This window comes from Falco punctatus (genome assembly GCF_963210335.1).
Source record: "Falco punctatus genome assembly, chromosome: 4".
Classification (NCBI taxonomy): domain Eukaryota; kingdom Metazoa; phylum Chordata; class Aves; order Falconiformes; family Falconidae; genus Falco; species Falco punctatus.
The window spans coordinates 54,709,368-54,727,025 of NC_137583.1; the positions used below are offsets into that span (position 1 = coordinate 54,709,368).

At 39.6% G+C, this 17,658-nt stretch overlaps 2 protein-coding genes across 2 annotated transcripts in view; one reads left to right on the top strand and one right to left on the bottom strand.

The window, feature by feature from the left end:
• The window catches only part of LOC308063974 (growth hormone-releasing hormone receptor-like), a 494,830-nt gene that overhangs the window by 18,966 nt on the left and 458,206 nt on the right, over positions 1-17,658 (bottom strand). The gene's annotated exons all lie outside the window — the stretch shown is intronic.
• Positions 8,307-17,658, top strand: part of LOC308063973 (vasoactive intestinal polypeptide receptor-like) — a 36,398-nt gene continuing 27,046 nt past the window's right edge. The window contains exon 1 of the mRNA XM_080387719.1: positions 8,307-10,250. Coding sequence (XP_080243845.1) covers positions 10,218-10,250 — 33 coding nt within the window. The 5' untranslated portion in view covers positions 8,307-10,217. The remainder of the gene's footprint in view (positions 10,251-17,658) is intronic.

The following is a 17,658-nucleotide window of genomic DNA, read 5'->3' on the forward strand; positions in this document are numbered from 1 at the left end:
CATGCCCTAAGCAGCAGCAAGGGGATCTGTATGGGTTGCCTGCGTTATCAGCCTCTTTAAAGGTCACCAGCTCTGCCTTCTTTTTCTTACTAGATCCTTGAATTCTCTGCTGTGTAAATCTCTTTTTGTTTAATTCATCATCACAGCTAGTACACCACCGCAAACAGCACTTGGGCACATACCACCAGCCCCTCTTCAGGCCACTAGGGAGTTTTACGTTTAATGAACACAAAAGAGGACAGTCTTCCTGTTGTTGCTTGGTGTTTCATGAAATGTCTTTTTAATTACGGTGATTCTACCTCGGTAGCTTTTCCACTATAATAAGCTCTCCACTGTCAGGAGGAGAAACAATAATAACAACAAACCCTGCATTAGGAAGAAACATTTAAGTCCTTGATACAACGCTCATTGCCATCTATTAATTAACGGAGGCCACAGGAGCTGTTTTGGTCCTTCTGAGAAGAGAATTGTATTTGCAACTGATAGTTATATCCTTTGTAATAGGAAGCTACAGAAATAACCTACTAATCACTGGATTGTTTCAACCTGAATTAAGGTGGTGATGTTTCCAAGAAAAGATCTGAAGATGTGTACCCAGGCCCGACCTGTATTCAAGGATGTAATCACGTATCTTTTCAAGATTCATATGCCTGCTTGAAAAGCAATTCTAAGAATAAACAATGCAGAACAGCCTGTGTTGGCCTGTGCATTCACCATTTCCTACATTCTGCTTCTATTTAATTTGATGGTTAATGTTTGCATCAAGAGTGGAAGACCTACTACTGAGTGTAAATAGGAATGTTGTTTTATTGTTTCCTTAAATAATATCTCAAAGAAAAATTCAGGATCTCTTAACAGCAAACATTATTTTGTTTATTTTGTTATTTAATAATATTAAAAATATTATTGCTTAAATAGCTTTTATTTAAATAGTGGAATCAACCTGCCAATCCTGGCATATTTAAAATGAGAAAAGACATTGGCTTGTTGGGGTTGGGGTTTTTTGTTCCTTTTTAAAGCTGAAGAGCATGAAAAACAGTGGTACAGTTCAGTGCAAAGGCATTAATGGCTGATTATTTTCCCTGACAGTGGCTGTAGCAGAAAACTCAGTAGAGTATAAGAGCACAACAGCTATGCAGTGATTCTTCCAAGAATATCTGGCTGACTTCCAGCAATCTACAGCTCAGCAAGTTCTGAAAATGTTCTGGGCCAAATTTATTACACAAGGCAATCACCTTAAACACAATATATTAGGCTCAGCTGGTCACATCTGAACACCTGTTGATCCATTTGGCCCTATAAATTGACAATTAACTGCTATTAAAACCAGGTATTTGTTAAGGGTGGTGTGTGATCTCAGTTTTCATCCTCCTTCTCTTCTTCTGGCATTTCAGATAATTAATGTAGGAGAATTAAACCCCATTTATAAAGAAAAAAGTAACAGGAAAAGGGGTTCAGTAAATATGTATAAATGATGAACTGTTCAGCATGGAAAACTAGCTATTATAGGTATAAATGGAATTACTTCTATGTAAGAGGATCTTTAAAGTTGTATGTGCTTTGGCTTGACTATCATAAGTCAGATGGGTTTTTTTCTAGTTTGGAAATATTTTTGGAGGAAGTAGAGGAAGGCAATCACAGTTGCCTTTAAAAGAAAGTGAATTTTTGACAAATAACCAAGTTTGTATGATAGGATCTCTGAAAAGATGAAACCTCACAATCCCAGAGGGTAAGTCTGTTTGTCTGCTTTTTGTGCTTTGTGGTACACTTATGCTGCTTCTTAGCCCTGCTCTTCTGGATGTAAACCTATTATAATGCTGAGTTAGTTTTTATGTAGTTTCTATTCATTAGTTTCTGGATGTAGATCAATCCTAATGCTGGCTTGGTTTTCATGCAACTATTTTTCATTGGTATTTACAATAAGAATTTTCTCATATTATTCAACTAATGCTGTAGGAAATAGTTTAATTCTCTGAATATAATTGTGCAGTACTGTCACTATTGCACAGTTCTTGCAAAAAAAAAAAAAAAAAAAAAAGGAGAAAAAAAAAAAAACCCTAACCACCTTATGGTTGAATTACATGATTTTTTTAACGGCAAGAAAATGGCTTTGATACTTTTATTTTTCTAGGGGCCATTATAAATAACAGACATAAAAGTGTGTGAGAAAAGGTAACAAGGGGGAAGCTCTATAACTAGAGAAGAGCATCTACCCCACATAGCCATGACAAAAACCAGTACAGTTAGATTTTGATCACTGAGAATTATTAAATCAAGCAATGGTCAATTTGTTAGATAGGATTCAAATAATGTCACTTGAGTTGCGGAATTACCTCACGTGGCATTCTACTTCTGCTACTACTGTTTTCTTAAAATAAGGGTTTCCAAGTAGCATTCAAAATTGCATCCACTTACCCTTAATACCTCATACTGTTCAGTTACTACAGAAAATTTTTAATGGCAAAAAAAATGTAGCAGATACAGCAGTAAAGTATTCAATCTATATTTCTGAAATACTGTTTGCTCAAAACAGAATCTGAATTAAGCAATTACAACCTTAATTTTTACCTCAGAGGGTATTTTGACTTACTGATTTGCCAGAAGTTTAAACAATATTCTCACTTTGATTCAAATCAAGATTTCTTTTTAATTTCCTCATGAACCCCGCAATAGTGACAAATAAAATTTTTTACAGTTTTCCTGCAGATCAGGAACTGTTGGAAGTTCAAAATTTTTTGAAGGATAAAAACTCTTTTGTTTCATTGGTCTATTCCTGGAGGATGTTCATAGATTTTTTTCCTCCTGCACTTATGTATCAGGGGTAAGGTGATAATTATCTGGCCCCACCATACTTGTGTTAACATGAAACAAAAGCCTAGCTCAAAAAAAAAAAAGGGGGGGGGGGGGGGGCAGAAAAGGGATTCCATATTGCTTTTGTCATGGATTTTTCATGAAGTTGTTCTGCCACTAACAAATAGACCTGCTCATTACTTATTGGTTTGGATTGTGGTTTTAGCTAGATGTGTTATTTGAAATACGGTTTTCATCAAATCTAAAAGCAGTTATTTGAAAACCCTTTGACAGCCATAAGATATATTTTTTAATGTATTTAATCTCCCCTGGTTGGGGGAAAACTCTTATACGAGCAAATGAAAGAGAAAGAAATGGAGGGAGGGGGGAATAAGGATGAGAATAAAAGAGAAAAAAGGTCTCCCTATAGTAGTTATCATAGCCAAAGTTGATGGTGGGGTTTTTTAATGTTTTATATTTGATCCTTTTTCATTATTAGCCTGTCAGATACTGTTTGTGAAAGAGAAAACACTTCAGCTCCTCAGAGGCTGGAGGAACTGCTATTCCGGAGATGTGTGGTGGCTTGGATTGTGCAGTTACTCACATGTGCTCCTTGGAGTAGCATTTAGGGAATACACTTTGTAGCATCCACTTTGTCAAACTGGAGGTGTGTTACAGAAGGGGAGGGTCTCCCTTGGTACCCCACAGTCAGTAGAAAAGGAGAGAGATGCCTTTCCACAAAGTTCAGAGCAGAAGCCTAACTTTGGCATTCCTGGGGACTGGGCCTTTGTAGAGGAAACTAATTTATGACTTTCATCCAAGATTAAATGTAAATGGATGTAATTCACAGTTCTCTTTCCATAGGCCAAATATTTATGTTGAAGGGAGTAGGCTGATGTGAATGTGTTTTACATAGATACCAAAATAATTCTCTGTTTAATCCTGGAGAATGATGGCCCTCCTGATTTCCCAAAGTAGTTACTTTTTAGGGCAAATACCTAGTGCTCTGATTACTACAACTTTAGCTGGAAGAGCTGCAAGAAAATTTCATCCCTACAAGATTCTGTCCCATTTGAGGATTGTGACTCGGAAATCTTCACAGTATTTTGCACTCCCAGAAACTGTAAACTAATTTCCCCCTACGCCTAGCTTGCGCACACAAAATTTCCCTCACAGGAAAGCTTTTGGTACCTCTTATGATTTCATTTTTCTTTAATTATTTTCCAAAATGCCAGCACTCAGTATAGTGAGTCTGCAAGAGGCAGATCACATAAAGGATTTATGTATTGGATTAATTTAATCAGTATAGCCAGTGGCATACAGGATCCAATTGGTCTAATGCTAAAATAAAAATATCAGAAAAAAAGACAGTTAAGCATGTCTGCTTTTCTTCTTTGATTACAAATAAAGCTATGGCACAAGAAGCTCAGATGTACATATCTAAAACATAAAAAATTAACTCATATTTCTGGGATCAAGGATGAATTGATCGCCTGGGAATGGTGTCCAAATTTATTGTTGTTTAGATATTTTGCATTATTTTTCTAGTAACTGGTCCTTTAAAAAAGAATCAATGTGTTTACATACTGCCATCTTGTTCTGTGTGTAATTCTTAGCTAATCATTCTCCTAGATGGCTTTTCTTTACAGTGTCCTATGACTATTAAGAAATTGGCCAACTCATCTAACTTGTGCATAAGGTGTTTGCATCACACCCATATATCACTTTCTTTACACTGTTCCTCCCTCAAGTAATGCTTCTTGTAGACATTAAAACCTTCTGCAAATATATTCGCGCCCTTATCTCCTGAATGATGTTCAGGAGTGCATTTGTTGTTGTTTAGAAAAATCAGTGGTGGAAAGCCAGTATCCTATTCATTGTTCAGAGAAGGGTTTGTCTCTTGGTGTACATGCGTGACAGAGCTGACCATGTCTCCTTGATTAATGGGAACAGTAACACAGGGAGCCACAGCAACAACGGCTCTACCCTCAGTTTTGACAGCAGAGCACTCTGGCTTGCCACTGCCAGAAAAGTTCTGTAGATCCCGCTGATCTCCTGATACAGCTCTTGTGACAGGTCTGCTTTTCTTATCTACCCTTGCAAGCCTTGTTTTTGTGCTTTGTGCTCACACTGGGATCGTTAGAAGTATGCAGTAATATCTTCCAATGAAAGAACAGAAATGAGTGACATCAACGATACTTACTCAACTGCAAGTGTTTGTGTTAACATCCATGCATCCTTACAGTCATCACAGAAACTACATTCTGTTATGAGTGGGTATTTTGCCACACCTAGGAAGCTGAAGAAGAAAATACACTTTGGGGCCCTTCACATGTTCTCAGCTCTTTAGTATATATGAAGGGGCTAACAGTGTGCTCGTAAAGTCATGGACACCATCCCTTTCTTACTGGGAGTCCAACTGTGAGTAATACAAAATTTACTTAAGTGGCTTCTTGCAATATGCAGAAATACAATAAGCAAGAAACTAAAATCTAATTATAATGTCCCCACAGCAAAAGACTATATATATGTGTGTGTGTGTATTTTTAGTGACATAGAAGAGATTGCTTTAAATACAGGAGGTGAAATTGTTGGTGAAGTTAGGATAACCAGATGATACAACCATGCACAAAGCTTAGCATCCTAAGGATAAACAGTTGTGATGGTGTGAAAACCGGCTTTAGGTAAAGGAGTGCAGCCAGGCCTTGATGGAATTCAAATCATCTTTAAGAAACACATAGCATTGGATTCATCTTACTGAAGATGAATGTTAAAAGTCAACCTGGTTGGGATTTATCTTATTTGATTTCAGGACTTAATTTATTTTCCTACACAAAGGAATCTAGTTCCATTTACACCAGGTAGTCTCAACCTGCCATGGCTTCAGTGCCCACGTTTCATACCTACCAGCCTCCTGTGGATGCTTAGTATACTAAGGCATCTCAGTTGGCACTAGTCACCTATTACTAGGCAACTTAACTTTGTAAACTTCAAGGCGGAATTATACAGGATCTTAGTCAATGGAGTCTAAAAAAAACATTCAACAGACTACATGAAGGTGCCATTTTAGATTATTATTGACCCCAATGGAAGCTTAAACATCCAGTCTGCATCTGGATACTCATGTTTACCTATCCTCTATTTTGTAAGCTCAACCTATATATAGAAGAAACACAGATCTTTTCTTGGCCTCTATAAGAGGAGCAAGCTTAGTCTTAATACGTTTTAGTGAATTAAAATCAGTGTTCTACTCATCTTGAAAAACAAACAGAAATGAATTTGAGTTGAAACAGCCAGAGGAACACAAGAAAAAAAAAAATGAATAATGTAATGCATAGAACTATTTCTGAGGATAGGAACAGCTGGTTTGTCAACTCTTCAGAGACTATTAATAGGAATGAAGATTGCATTGTGTGTCACTAGGAAAAGTACCTTCCCTTAGGTTTGAAAAAATTACTTTCTTATTCAACAGATAAGTAAAGTAGAAGTAGAGAAGGGATTGCTGACAGATTTTTATATTTATTTTTAAGTGGAAAACCTGAAAAGATTAAAGTAATTGATTTTTTTTTTTTAAAAAATCTGATGAGTAGATAAGTACAGATAAGATACATTTTTCAATTTCAGAAAACATCTTAGATGCTCGGGCAGAACTGAGTTTACAGATTAAAACATGTGGGACAGAATCCACATGAGCCAGGTGTCCATGACTGCCTGACAAAACCCTGCCTGTATTTCTGTGGTGTCCCTGGAGTCAGGCCAGGGAGCAGTAACAGAGTATGGGTGCATACGGAGTCTGATGCCTAGGACATGACAGGAGTCAGTTTTACTCAAGAAAAATAGTAAGCAGATAACACAGCTAACATATGCGAAGAAAATTAATTGGACCAACCATCTTCATGCAGCTCTAAGAACTTGTTTTCTGAAACTTGGTGCCTTACCTCTTTAGTATCTCAAAACCAATTCCTTCAGTTCCTGCTTTCACCCCACCCTCTCAAACATCACACAGAGATCAGCCTCAGGAATAAAGCTAGTCTTTTTATATACCCTCGGTTTTTTAGATACAGCGGAGTTTTGCTTGTCATTATAGTTGCAATATGTTTCTCAGTAATGTCATGTTCTACCTAACCATACATGCTTTTAGTAATTGCAGCCTTCTTCCCACCCTCCCGGGGCTTTTTGTTTTGCATCTTTAGTCAGATTTATCAGAAGGTTGTTTAGAAATGTCAATATAGTCACCTTTGTTCTCTGGCTGATGGCTGGTATTGTGGCGTGGTGCTGGTCCTCTATACTTTTGTTGTCTAAGGAGGTGCTTGTGTATGCACACGGAGGAAATGCAGTTGCATTTCTGAAATATTTCTGTTATGGAAAAGCCTTATTCAGGTAGCATATGGTATCGAAAAAACATTCTCCAGCTTCTACAAAGGTTCTAAGCAGCTCAGTAAATGTCAAGTCATTTTCATTAAATGGCATCAATTGATTCACAATATCCATGATGGGGATTAGGAAGAATCTCAAGTCTATTGCTTTATTGATTAATTTTCATACCATCATGATGGCTAGCTTGCTTGTTGATGCAAACAAAAAGGCATTTTTATGCACATCAGAGTTATATTCTGAGCCCAGGTTGGTGCTGTGGAGCAGGAGGAAGACAAGGCTGGTTCTTATCTTAGATTAGTTATCCTATAATTGGTGAAGAAAAGAAGAAAAAAAAAAGCTTGGTTATAGCCAGCTTATCAGGCAAGGAACTCCTGTGTGATAAAAAGTAGCAAAATGCATTGGGGTATACAAGACATTATGAGAAGTATGGTTGCTTTCCTGAATTATTTCATGATTGGATCTTCTTTGGGTACATGCAGAGAAATTAGAGTAGAATGAATAAAGCAAATGAACATGATAAACAAAAAATAGGGTTTAGCCTAAATAAGGTTTTAACCTACAAAAGGATCTGTTGAAAGTAATGAAGGGATTAGACTAAGGAACTCAGAGACATTAATGTAGGCAAGGTTTATAACATTAACTACAGTGAGATGTTACAAAAACCCAAGAGCAGACTTCGTTTTCTTTATTAGCATGGACAAAAACACAAGAGGAGTTTCCAGCTAATTAATTTAAACCTCAAAGGCTGGAATGTGGCCTGGTTTTTGCATCAGCCGGAGATCAGCTAGGAAAAGCAGACAGAGTAGAAAAAATACATAAGGAAGCAAGCACTGAGAAATCATGCCTAGTCAAAGAAGCAATGTCTGCTTCTAATGAGAGCTTATGAACACCCATATCAAGAAACTACACAAAAAACTACCGATAGAAATGGCTCTCACTTGGTTTTGCTCCAAACAGGGAGATTGGTTATGATGATCTAAAAGACTTCATCAGCGTGACATGAAAGGCTTTAAATGATGGAATCCATCTGAAATATTGTAAACTGGAATGTCATGCTGATATTCATTTAATTGTATCTTTGCTCTTTGAAGCTGCACTGTAAAGGCAATCTTTTTTTTTTTTTTTTTTTTTTTTTTTTTGAAACACAGCAACGAAATCCCTGAGCAACTTGACCCATGTCATGAGCTGTTTCGAGGGAAGGAGGTGGTTGGGGAGCAGATCTCCATAGGTCTCTTCGGACCTAAATTGTTCTTTTATTCTGTGATCTTGTAGACCCAAGTTGGTTGAATACTGTTCAGCAGGAATTATAATTTGTTCCTATCCTGGGGGTATTTGGTAGGCCTCTACTTTGCATTTTTCTTTGCATTAGAGTTAGGAACTGCCTGATACCATGTGGTGCGTGCCTTGTAGTGGGAACCTAAAAATTACTCCACTATGATGAGAACCACCTTACTGAAAAGTTGGCCGCAGCTTTAACTCATTCACTACAGATAGGGAAAACCAGTCAAAATCAGACTTCAAATTATTTTTTGAGCTTTTAATCTCTTTGGTTTATAACAAACTTGATTTTTGGAGTAGCATTTGAGGCTTATCTGTAAGCGATCAGATTCCATTATGCACTAATGAAAAACAAACAGAGAAGAGGAGGCAAATGAGAGTTTGGTTACAGATGTTGTCCCACAAACCTATCCCTTTGTCCCTCTTTATTCTGCAAAGATTGTAGAACTGGATGTCTCTCTAGCATGAACCTAGGGATAATATTTGATTTTTAGACCCAAATTCCTTTGATTTGCAAGACTGAGGTAGGGTACGTGCTGATACAAAGCACTCATAATTCAGCATTTAAATACAGCTGTCCACACATAGACAAGTTGTCTAGATTCCCATCACGACAGAGTGATTTGGTCAGGACTATCAAGGTGCAAAGCGAGAAATTAATAGATACCACTGACATGACTCAGTTTCTTAGACATAAGTAAGGAATGCCACTCAAGGTGACCTTGTATGTCTGAAATATCTAGATGGAGCTGGAAAACAACATGCAGGACTTATAGGAGAGCTATACGCTTAAGCAAAAAGCTTCAGGAATATATATTTCTTCTAATGGTATTAGATGCCTACTTTGGGGTAACTTAGGTGAGCCCTGAGTTTCTGACTATACAGGACTTTTGTGTTTAACACCTCTGGGAAGTAATGGATGATAAACAAGATATGAAATACCACTTAAATCTTATCAAGAAAAAAGATGGTTTTGTCATGTCCACAATTCCTGTTCTCCCAGGCCCTGAAAATAGCTTGGTGCAATTTTTCCTGTGGCAAAACCCCAGAACTGGTGCCTAGGTCCTATGAACCCTGACATTTAAAAAAAAAAAAATCATGGTTTTGCCTTTGTTTTTTACCCCACAAAATCCAAGCTGTAGGCAAGAAGAACTTTAGCTTTTACCTGTTGCACCAAGACATAAAGCTACATCCGAGGCACCTTTGTAACACAAAGGCCAGAAAGACCTTATGTAAGTTGTGGAGGAAATTCTGTCACTGCTCAAAATTTTCCATCTGAGAGGAAGGGGATGCCAAACCCTGGAAACTCCATCTCCAAGAGTCCCCAGGGACTACCACACTGTCAGACCCTGAAAACCCAGAACACTTGAAAACCTGCTACCCCCAGCCAGATGCATAGTCTCGTTAGCAGATGGTGGGGTGAATCCAGCATCTCTTCTTGCACAGAAAACATGTGCTTCCAAATCCACCCTAAAAAGACCAGTCGGTGCCCCAGCTGCCCACAGTTTTGCAGGCAGGTGACCAGAGTACAGGTTCATAGAGCTAGGTCCAAAATCCCTGAGGGATGTTGGAGGATGCCCTTCCCTCTGCCCCAAGCCTGGTCCTGTGGGGGGGGTGCTGGAGTCCCCCAGGAGGGACTCGGGTGTTGGGCAAGGGAGGTGCAAGGCTCTCCGGGGCGGGTCTTGGGCAGGTGGAGGCGGGCTGAGCATCGGCTTTTGGCAGCTTCACAACAGGCATAAGGAGCAGGGAGGACCTGGCTGCTGCTGCGGAGGATGCTAAGTTTGTGCTGTCTGCTGCTGCCGCTGGTGAGTGCCTGGCAGTGGTCCCTCTGGGTCCGGGGCTGGGGAGAGAGGGGTGGGGCACTGCACATCTGGCTTCTGACACTGTTGACCACAACTGGATGTGCTCCGCAGCTGCCCTGCAGGATCTGGTGGTGGGGGTGTCTGCAGAGGCAGGGTAACTTTTCTCCTAATAGGGAGCAGGTAGAAAGAAAGCAAAATAAAGAAAGGATTAAAAAAGGACAACAGGGATGTAGGAGGGGAGGTAAGAAAAAATATTGCTGAGTTAGAGGCTTGGCACAGCTCTTTTCCTTAAAATTTCCCAGCCTTAAGATGCTATTAACACATGTCTTTTGATTCCATTCACTAGAATTGCAGTTTCCAAAGGACAGAAAAGCATCCCTAGGTCAGAATAGCTGTAGCGTGGCTTTAGAGGGACAGAAGGGGACAGCTTGCTGTACCACTTGCCCTGAGAAAGGCAACTTTGAAGAAGATACCTAAACGCAAATATTTCTGCCTGATGGATTTGGGACATTTACCTCTTTGAGAGAGCACTGATGTTTTTACTGCTAAAGGCATCTGCTTATAATACCATTGAGCAGGAGCAGAAACTGTCTTATGTCTGCTATGCACTGGAGGCAGTAGGTGAAATTGTAACAGATTGAACTGAGCACAGAGACACTGTTCCAGCATGTATATCCCTCCCTAAGCCCCATGCTCTACTGCTGGCATTGCCTGGGCTGGTTGGCAAAAGCTAGTGTAAGTACAAGTATATACATATATAAGACTATATACCTATATACTTTCCCCTCAATCTTCAGCCTCAGAGAATTGTTTGAAAACGTTCCTATGGGTGTGATTCCCAGGGACTCATTAATTCTAACTTTAGCCATTTCACAGCTAAATGTTTAGTGTAGGCTGGGATTCAGGCTCTGGCTCTAGTCAAGGCATTTCATCTTGCCCTGAGGAAGACAGATGGGTGAATGTTTCTCTAGGGCCTGATTTCTTCCACTGGTAATAGAGAGAGCCTAGATGGTTACAGACTGGTCTTGACCCTTTGGTTTTAAAAGGTGGATGATGGGATGGAAATTTTCACACCTGCAGCTCACATCCTCTGGGATTTGTTTTTTCCTCTGTTTTTACACAGCATTATGTACAAGTGATAGGATATAGGTCCTTGCTATGTAAATCTTGTCACATATGGTTATTATCATGTGTATCACCCTTCTTTCAGGGAAATCTAGTCAGCCTAAAGTGTTACAGTGCTACAAGTAGAGTGACTTGGCATCTGGACTAGCCTTTCCATCCATAATAAAGGCAGAACTTATTCTTGCAGCTGTCAGCAGAGTGGAGCTAACCTGAAGTGATGTATCATGCACATCTGTGGGCTGCCACACGTCATCTTAACATTTTAGCATATTGCAGCAGACTGTGCCCATAATAAAAGAAATTCTACAAACTGCATGCTCTGCGTAGCTTTCGGCCTCAAACTGTTGCTCATATATGAACTCCAACCGCATGTCTGGTAAGAGCCAGTGCTCTAAATGTCAGTGCTTTTTGTGTCTCAGACTAGTCTTGTGGGAAGTTTTGCACCCTAAGTTAGACAGTGAAAGCTAGAGATCCACAGGATGTATTGAGTAAACAGCCCTTTCATATTTCAAAGGATCATGTCAGAGCAGACAAATAATTCTAGTGTGGATTCTGCAAATAATTCGTTCTTCCAATATGAAAATAAAGCAGAAGGGTGATCTTGAAAACTTCCTTGGTGAAACTGGGTACTTTTACCTCCTACCAGCTCCACAGGGAGCACAGGATATATGGCACAGGATATACTTCGTGCCTGGCAGAATAGAGTCCTTGACATTAAAAATTACCATTCACTTGTAAGTGACAAGGTACTGAAAGCAGTGGTGAGTGCTGAAATGTATAAAAATACCTTTTTCTGTCTTAAAGAGTTCAGAGTCTCAGGAAACAGAGAATGGGGAACTCTGCATTCCCTGTCCTTCCTGCTGAGCTAAACTGCTCTCTTCTTCAAACACATAACAGCTTTTCACATTTCTGGGGAAGGGGTCCAGCCTGATCTAATGGAGGTACAAATGGAAATATAGATGGGTTATTGCTGAGCTATACATTTGCTTTAACAAAGCGTTTCTTGTGGTAACAGGCATATGGATCCAATTGCATGGCAAGATGCTGAGCTCCCAATAAAACAGAGCTGGGTGCCCAAGAGCCAGGACTGTTTAATTTGTGTTGGAGTGATGTACATGCTTCTTCTAGGGATCCATTCCCCACAGACCTTAAATTGCCCTCCATAAGCAACTGGAGGTGTGGAAGAATCAGTCTGTTTAGGCGTTTCATTAGCCTGGAGGGAGTTAATGGAAGGAGACGGCTCCTGTACAGTGAGTCACTGTCCTCAAATAGGTGTCTGAGAGAGGCAGGAGGAATCCTTCCCTGCAACTGCTTGTCTGCCTTCATTGATTGTTAAGGGAGGCTCGATGGGGGAATTCAGATTAATCATCTAAAATTAAGAATCTTGTCTAAGGCCACTCATTTAGCCTCCTTCATTACTGCTGGGAAGAGGTGGAAACACTCCAAGAACAATGGCTATGGCTTCAGTTGAGGAACTTGCTGGTAGACTTTGACATCTAGGTTTCAGTTCTTTGGGATCAGGTGACAGGAGCACCACCTTTAGGCCAACGTGCTACACATTCAGAAAGGGAAAAAATTCTCTTTAATTTGGAGGAATATTTGCAATAGCAGAAAATGAGGATCCTCAGTTATTAGAGTTCTGTTATTTTTTTAAGTCTTAGTGATAATTAAACGCTCTACCAAATTTAGTATGGAGCTAATAAATTCAGTTTCATTTTTCTCAAGATAGTACTAATTACATAGGGTTTATACACAAAATAAATTAGTATGGCTGTACTGTCACATACAAAATACCTACAAGTAAATATATATAATGATATACATGGATTTGTATGTATAACAGATACTATTCTGTATAAGGCCATGCAGTTAAATACAGTCAGATAAATACAATCCAATACACAGAAGAGCATTCAAGCATTACTCAAATGTCTTAAAAACAATCTTGAAAAGATATTCCTTTAAATGACTGTAAGGCAATCAGTGTCTCAGCTTCTCTTTTTCCATAGGTAATCGAGTTAGAAAGAGAAAACAAGCACTGAAAACGTCCTCTAGGTAGTCGTTTTCAGCCAAAAAGACTCCTAAAATAATCTGTTTAACTGGCTGAAGAGAAAGACTGTAAATAGGTCTTTGCCTTTGGGGTTGAAAGCTTCTGGGATAAAGACTGTGCCAGAGGGCAGGACTTTCCAAGACAGCTAAATATGTAGCTGGTGGCTGGGGTCATGTCACTGCTGTGATGACCTCATGCTTTACAGTCAGGCAAAATCCAGAGCAGTAAACGTGGCTTGGATATGGTAGAAACAAACTGGATGCTCGTCTATTTTTACAAGTGCGTTTGAGTGGTGGAGTTTTTTGCTGCATAGTCAATCTTTGGTTATTTTTGGTGGTTTCTTGTAGTTTTCTGACGGAACATAATACTACATATATTACATTATAAATACCCCAGAACTACTTACAGGGCACAGTGGATAGGCAGATCCTTATTGCGATGATGGTGGATGTAGCTGTACTGAAATGGACAAGGGCTTATGGAGCTGGAGGTTGGTCCCAGCTCCCTTCAAAGCACGTGTGAAAATTGGCCCTGACTTTGGTGACCTGTGCTTGCTACTCTCACAGCTTTCTAATTAGCACTTGGCTTTTTGAGAAAGGAGTTAAGCAGATAGTAGGAGACAGGCATTGTGGAAAATTTTGATGAGATATATTCAGCAGACTGAGAAGTCTAGGAAAAAAGCTGAAGTTTTCTTTGCCTTCTTCAGTTGTTCAAACTGTGTAAACTGTCTCTGACATTTTTCTTCCTTCCATCCTATAAGCCTTTCCTGTTTATCAAAATTTCAGTTGAAAAAAATATATGTGTTCCAGAGCATATCCTAGTCCTCTGCAAGGTATCTTTGGCATGACTGGCCAACATTCAGGACTGACTGAACACTCTATCCACAGTTATAAATCGGCAAGGGATGCATGAGTTTTAAATGTCTTTGCTGTGCCTTTCCGTATCCTAAAATACCAGCTGAGTTTTAATCCTCCAAGCTGGGAATCAGCATGTGATGTGAGTGGCAGAAAACTCTGGTTTTGTATAAGGGAGAGCTAAAATATCCAGGCATCAGAGTCACATCAGAAAAATTGAACAGGGGAAGCACAGACAGGGAGAACAGGGAGTACAGAGATGATTTCAGAGCAGATCTGAGATCTGAGACACAAATGCAAGCTGTAGAGACAGAGGCAAATAGAACAGTGATGAATATTCTTGGTAAATTATTTATGCACTTGACGCAAAACCTGTGAGGTTTTAGGATTGCACAGCAACCAAACTGGACCACTGGAAGCACCCTTCAAGTTCTTGAAACCTTCCCATCTTGCCAATGAATTCAGCTACTTCTTCAATTTTTGATTAATTTTCAAAAAGACTGTTATCAGTTTACTTCTGGCTTTTTGATCCCATTGAGCTGCTTTTTCAAAAGTGACTGATCTATTTGGTGCTCAGCTTTGAAACACTTCCTTTGTTTTCAGAGAGCACAGAAAATGTCCCTATCTTTCCCCTAGTGTGCTAATGGATTTCTTAATGAGTGAAAATCTGTCTTTTGTGTGACATCTAAATTAAAGATTATCTACTACCGCAACAGCCTAGGGGCACCATCTTTGGATGGGCTCTCAGGAAAGATTGCTTTTAACTAAGTTGCATTAAGTATAGCAGGAGCAAGTTGCTAGCACTGCCTTGCTAAGTCTGATGTCCAACAAGAGCAGATCAAAGCCCAAAGTAGCATTAGCTTGATTTGGCCAGACTTTTCAGTGGTGCCCAGTGGCAGGACAAGGGGCAACAGACACAAACCGCGACACAAGAAGTTCCAGGGTGACAGAGACCTGGCACAGGCTGCCCAGAGAGGCTGTGGGGTCTCCTTCCCTGGAGACATTCAAAACCCACCTGAACATGATTCTGTGCAATCTGCTCCAGGAGAACCTGCTTGAGCAGGAGGTTGGACTAGATGATCTCCAGAGGTCCCTTCCAACCCTGATCGTTCTGTGATTTTTCTGTTCAGATTTGGGCAAAGAAACTATCGTGTAACAGAGGAAATATGAAATGATGTTATACTTAATATCAGTGAGTATACCACTTAAGGTTTCAATGCAGTAACCTTACAGATATTTTTAAAAAATGTCTAAAATTAAAAACAAGGTTCTCTAAACTGTCTCAGGTTTTTAGCATGCCCATCACAGGTAACATTTTGATGTTCACTATGTGATTGGTTTGTTCCAGGCAAGATTTTGTGTGGTTAGGACTTAGAATCAAAACGCCCCTGTGAATTTTGGCTGGTCACCAATGTTCAAGCCAGCAAAAAGATCTTTGTGTTACGATCTCAGCAATGCAAAGCTCTATTCCTTGAGTGCTGCCTACAACACTGCATGAAACCTCTAAGTTTTCTGTATAAGCCTTGGGGTGAAGGCACCCCACTGTGGATTTCAGTAAGATTCATGCCAGGTTACCACCTAGCTACTAGGAAATGTTGATCCAAGAAGCAGCATTTTAAATCAGCCTCTTATACTTATTACTGTGGCAGGGAAGATTCTGCCAGATTGGACATCCCTGCCTGAGAAAGCTCTGCTTTGTTTTGGTTCCTAAATTATCCTTTTCTAAGGGGAACATGAGCTGTTCTTTTCCTGTAAGAGCTGAGACATCACAGCAGATGCCTCCCAAATCACAATGCTATGTCTCTGTAACAAATGCAGAGCCCCAGTTTTCTAGAAAACCCCATCACCTAACATTTGTATGCAAATTAGGGCAACAGCATGCACTTTTCTTTCAGGGCATGTGAGATGAAGAACAAAAAATAAGTAAGCCATAGACAACAAATCACAAATAAAGTTCCACCCAGAAGGCTTTTCTTTAACTGTAAAATAGCTTAACACCTTTCTTCTTCTTAAAGCCTGAGGAAAACCAACAAACTGAAGCATCATCACTGTTCTCAATTTCTAGTGTATGTGTCATTTTTCCTTTTTTCTTTTTTTTTTTTTTTTTTTTTGTAACAGTGGGATTACTGCCAGTAAGTCTACATGATTGTAATGTAACAACACCAGCTTCATTTTTGCTTCTTACAGGATAGTTTGTAGGTTACATCTGCACTTGCTTTTCTAACACTGAAGTGTCAGTAATATTCAACCTGTGCACTGGCATATAACAAAAAATCTGGGCTCTGGTGGGTATAGCCACCCCCACCCTAAATCCAGCAACCCAGAAGCAAACAGAACATGCTGATTAATTGCTTACCTATCTGTGGCAGTGGGATTGACTACAGGCTCACCATTGGTATCACCAGCAGTCAGTTAGGATTTCTAGAAGAAATCATTAAATCGTGTTTTCTGGTGATTCATCACTGCTTTCAGAGGCAGGGGCCTGGACTACATGGACTAGGGATCTGAGCTGTTACAACAATTCTTCTGTCATGTGTAAAAAACATTGTAGTACAACTTCCCTACGGGTAGGGTATGGGCTTCCCCAGCCACAGTAAATGAAGACCTCCATTGATTTCAGTACAGCTCTGCTGAATTATGGTGACTGAGGGTCTGGTTCAGCGTGTGGAGGTTTACCAAAGGAGAGCAAAAAGGAGATGCAGCCTACTTTGAGCAGCAGGCAGTCTGGCGTACATATTCAGTGTCTGATGTACCATTTGGGAGACCTCAGCTGCTTAGTCCCTCCTTTATGTTCCACCTGCATCAGCTGCATGTGTTGCTTAAGTTGACATTTGGAGAAAGATAACCCTTCCTCCTCTGAACCTTTTAATAACTAATTATGTGTCTGTTTCCACCATTTCCAGCACCTCAGGCATGAGGTGGGAGTCAAATTAACCCATGTTTCCCATGTGTTAGTTTGTCAAAGGCATTTCAGATCTCCTTTTCATGATTTGGATTTCATTTTGGGTTATGAATGGCATTGCTCTCAAGCCTTTTACCAGAGGACTCAGTGTAGATGGTAAATTGTATAGCAGCACATCAAGTTGTCATGACTTTTAAACATCAAGCCTAAGAATATTCCCAATACAAAGTTTTTCAGCAATAACAGAGTCCAGATATTCCAGAAAGCACAGAAATTGCTTCTTTCCTGTCCAGCTGAATCCACCTTCATAAACTGAAATAGTGAGAGATTTATGTAGCAATCATTTTGTTGCTACTACTAATTTGTTTGTTATGTAGGGTGAATGCAAAGTGAAATGTATGATAAAATGTAAAGTGATGAGCAAGGATCCTATTAATACCTGAAAAAAAAAAATTTTGGAATTGTATTACTGTAGTTGAA